Source organism: Miscanthus floridulus, chromosome 9 (genome assembly GCF_019320115.1).
Source record: "Miscanthus floridulus cultivar M001 chromosome 9, ASM1932011v1, whole genome shotgun sequence".
Classification (NCBI taxonomy): domain Eukaryota; kingdom Viridiplantae; phylum Streptophyta; class Magnoliopsida; order Poales; family Poaceae; genus Miscanthus; species Miscanthus floridulus.
In genome coordinates, this window is record NC_089588.1 from 94307952 (window position 1) to 94310917 (window position 2966).

The window sequence follows — 2966 nt, forward strand, 5'->3', positions numbered from 1 at the left end:
TTCGCCCATTTGACTTGACCGTTGGCTCTTGGATGGGCAACAGAAATATATTTGACGGAGATGCAACGGTCTTCGCAGAAGTCCTAGAAGTGATGTCCAGTGAACGTAGCTCCGAGATCGGTGATGATGCTGTTTGGTAGACCAAATCTGTGGATGATATCTTCAAAGAGCTCAACTGCCTTCTTTGCAGTAGCCAAGACGAGCGGTTTATATTCAATCCACTTGGAGAACTTGTCAATGGCGACATACACATACCGAAAACCACCTGGTGCTGACTTGAAAGGCCCGATCATGTCCAGTCCCCAGCATGCAAAGGGCCAGGAACCTAGGATGGTTTACAGCTCTTGCGTGGGCACGTGTATTTGCTTAGCGAAGAATTGGCACCCTTCACATCGTCAGACGAGATCTTCTACATCAATGATGGCTGTGGGCCAATAAAAACCAGCTCGAAAGGCCTTGCCGACCAATGTTCTCGAGGACGCATGGTTGCCGTAGGAACCAGAGTGAATTTCAAGAAGCAACTTCACTCCCTCCTCTTGGGTGATGCATTTCTGCAGTATCCCTTCCTTGGCACTTTTCCTCATCAAGCTACCGTCCGCCAACACGTAAAGCTTGCTCTGACGAACCAGGCGTTCAGTTTCAGTCTTGTCTGTGGGTACCTCGGCGCTGGTGAAGTACTTGATGAATTGATCCCTCCAATCAGCGACCAGCGAAGGTACCGTAAGTACCAACTGCTCGACAGGGGGAACTTCTTCAACTTCCTTATCTTCTTTGATGGATGGCGCTAGGAGATCTTGAACGAAAACCCCCGATGGAATCGCGGCACGAGAAGAACCGAGCATGGATAGTTGGTCAGCGAGTTGATTTTTGGTCATGTACCACGTGGTGATACTCGATGCCATAGAATTTGCCTTCAAGCTTCCTGATTTCAGTGCAGTAAGCATCCATCTTCTCGCTGGAACAGGACCAGTCTTTGTTGAGCTGGTTGATAACCAGTGCGGAGTCCCCATACACCATGAGCCGTTTGACGCCGAGCGCGACGGCTATACGAAGACTATGGAGACATGCTTCGTATTCCGCAGCGTTGTTGGAGGCCGGGAAGTGTATCCGAAGAACATAACGTAGCTTATCCTTGGTCGGTGTAATGAACAGAATGCCTGCACTAGTACCGTTGATGTTAAGGGCACCATCAAAGTACATTACCCAGTGTTTGGGGCAAGCAGCGACGATGGGCTCTTGGATCTCGGTCCATTCAGCGACGAAGTCAACGAGCGCCTATGACTTAATGGTAGGTCTGTTTCTGAATTCAATGGAGTAGGTGCCGAGCTCAATAACCCATTTAATGATGCGGCCATTGGCTTCTTTGTTGCAAAGAATGTCCCCCAAGGGGAACTCAGTGACCACGGCGATCTTGTAGTATTCAAAGTAATGTTGGAGCTTGCGCGACGTAATTAAAATTGCGTATAACAGCTTTTGTACCTAAGGATAACGAGTTTTTGGCTCATTAAGTACTTCACTGATAAAGTAGAGCGGACATTGCACCTTGTAAGTGTGCTCGGCTTCCTCACGTTCGACGACGATAGCTGTGCTCACGACGTGAGAAGTGGCGGCGATGTATATGAGCAGAGTCTCATCTGACCTTGGCGCTGTCATGATCGACGGCTTTGTCAAAAACAACTTGAGCTGCTCGAAAGCTGAGTCTGCCTCCTCCGACTAGGAAAAGTGCTCAGAGGCCTTGAGGAGCTTGAAGAAAGGCAACCCTTTTTCGTCGAGGCATGATATGAAGCGGCTTAAAGCATCCATGCAACCTGTAAGCTTGTGTATATCCTTTACACATGTTGGCCATTTCATATTGGTGATGGCGGAGACCTTGTCAGGATTAGGCTTGATACCTCGAGCACTGACTATTTAGCCCAGCAGTATACCGGATGAAACTCCAAAGATGCACTTTGAAGGGTTCAGCTTCCATCGGTACTTGTTTAGGTTGGCGAAGGTTTCTTCGAGGTCAGCAATAAGGTTGTCGGCTGTCATGGTTTTGACGACCACGTCATCGATGTAGGCTTCGATGTTGCGACTGATCTGCTGGTCGAGGCACATCTGAATGGCCCTTTGATAGGTAGCCTTGGCTTGAGTCTGAAGGACATAGTTTTGTAGTAGTATGCATCGAAAGGTGTAATGAACGATGTCTTTATCTGGTCTTCTTCCTTGAGGGAGATCTAATGATAGCCAGAGTAACAGTCAAGGAAAGAGAGTAGTTCATAGCCGGTGGTAGAGTCTACAACCTCATCTATCCGAGGCAAGCCGAAGGGGTCTTTAGGGCAGTGTTTGTTAAGATCTGTATAATCAATGCTCATTCTCCATTCTTTATTCTTTTTTCGAACAAGAACAGGGTTTGCTAACCAATCTGGATGATACACTTCTTTTATAAACCCGGCAGCTAAGAGCCATTTTATTTCTACCCTAATAGCCTCCTTCTTGTCTAGCGTGAATCGGCGGAGTTTCTACTTGATCGGTTTGGCGGTCGGCGAGACATTCAAGGAGTGCTCGATCTTCTCTCGTGGTACCCCCGGCATGTCTGCAGGTTTCCAAGCAAACACATCGGCGTTGGCACGTAGGAAGGAGACGAGCGCACTTTCCTATTTGGGGTCAAGGTGAGCCCCAATCTGCATGGTTTTGGAGGCATCATTGAGGCCGAGGCCGACCTCCTTGATTTCCTTGGATTTGGCGGAGGTGAGAGGAAGCTCTAGCTCTGGAATCTCCATGTCATCGGCGAGTGTTGTCTTGGCTTCGGCAACCGCGCTAGTCATCTAGATGGAGAGGTCGGTGGCTTCGGCGAGAGCGAGACTCTCTGTCTCGCAGGCGTAGGCAACAGAAAGGTTGGCCCGTAGAGCCAGGACTCCTACAGGTGAAGGCATCTTCAACACCAGATACGCATAGTGTGGTACAGCCATGAATTTGACCAGAGC

At 49.0% G+C, this 2966-nt stretch overlaps 1 protein-coding gene across 1 annotated transcript; it reads right to left on the minus strand.

Annotated features, from left to right (window-relative positions):
* Positions 1-852: 852 nt before the first annotated feature.
* Positions 853-1200, minus strand: LOC136480316 (uncharacterized). Its single transcript, XM_066477900.1, has one exon. The coding sequence runs from the start codon at positions 1198-1200 to the stop codon at positions 853-855; it is 348 nt and encodes a 115-aa protein (XP_066333997.1).
* Positions 1201-2966: the final 1766 nt, after the last annotated feature.

Coding starts and splice junctions, on each gene's coding strand:
- LOC136480316 (XM_066477900.1), bottom strand. CDS start 1,200: ATGTACTTTGATGGTGCCCTTAACATCAACGGTACTAGTGCAGGCATT.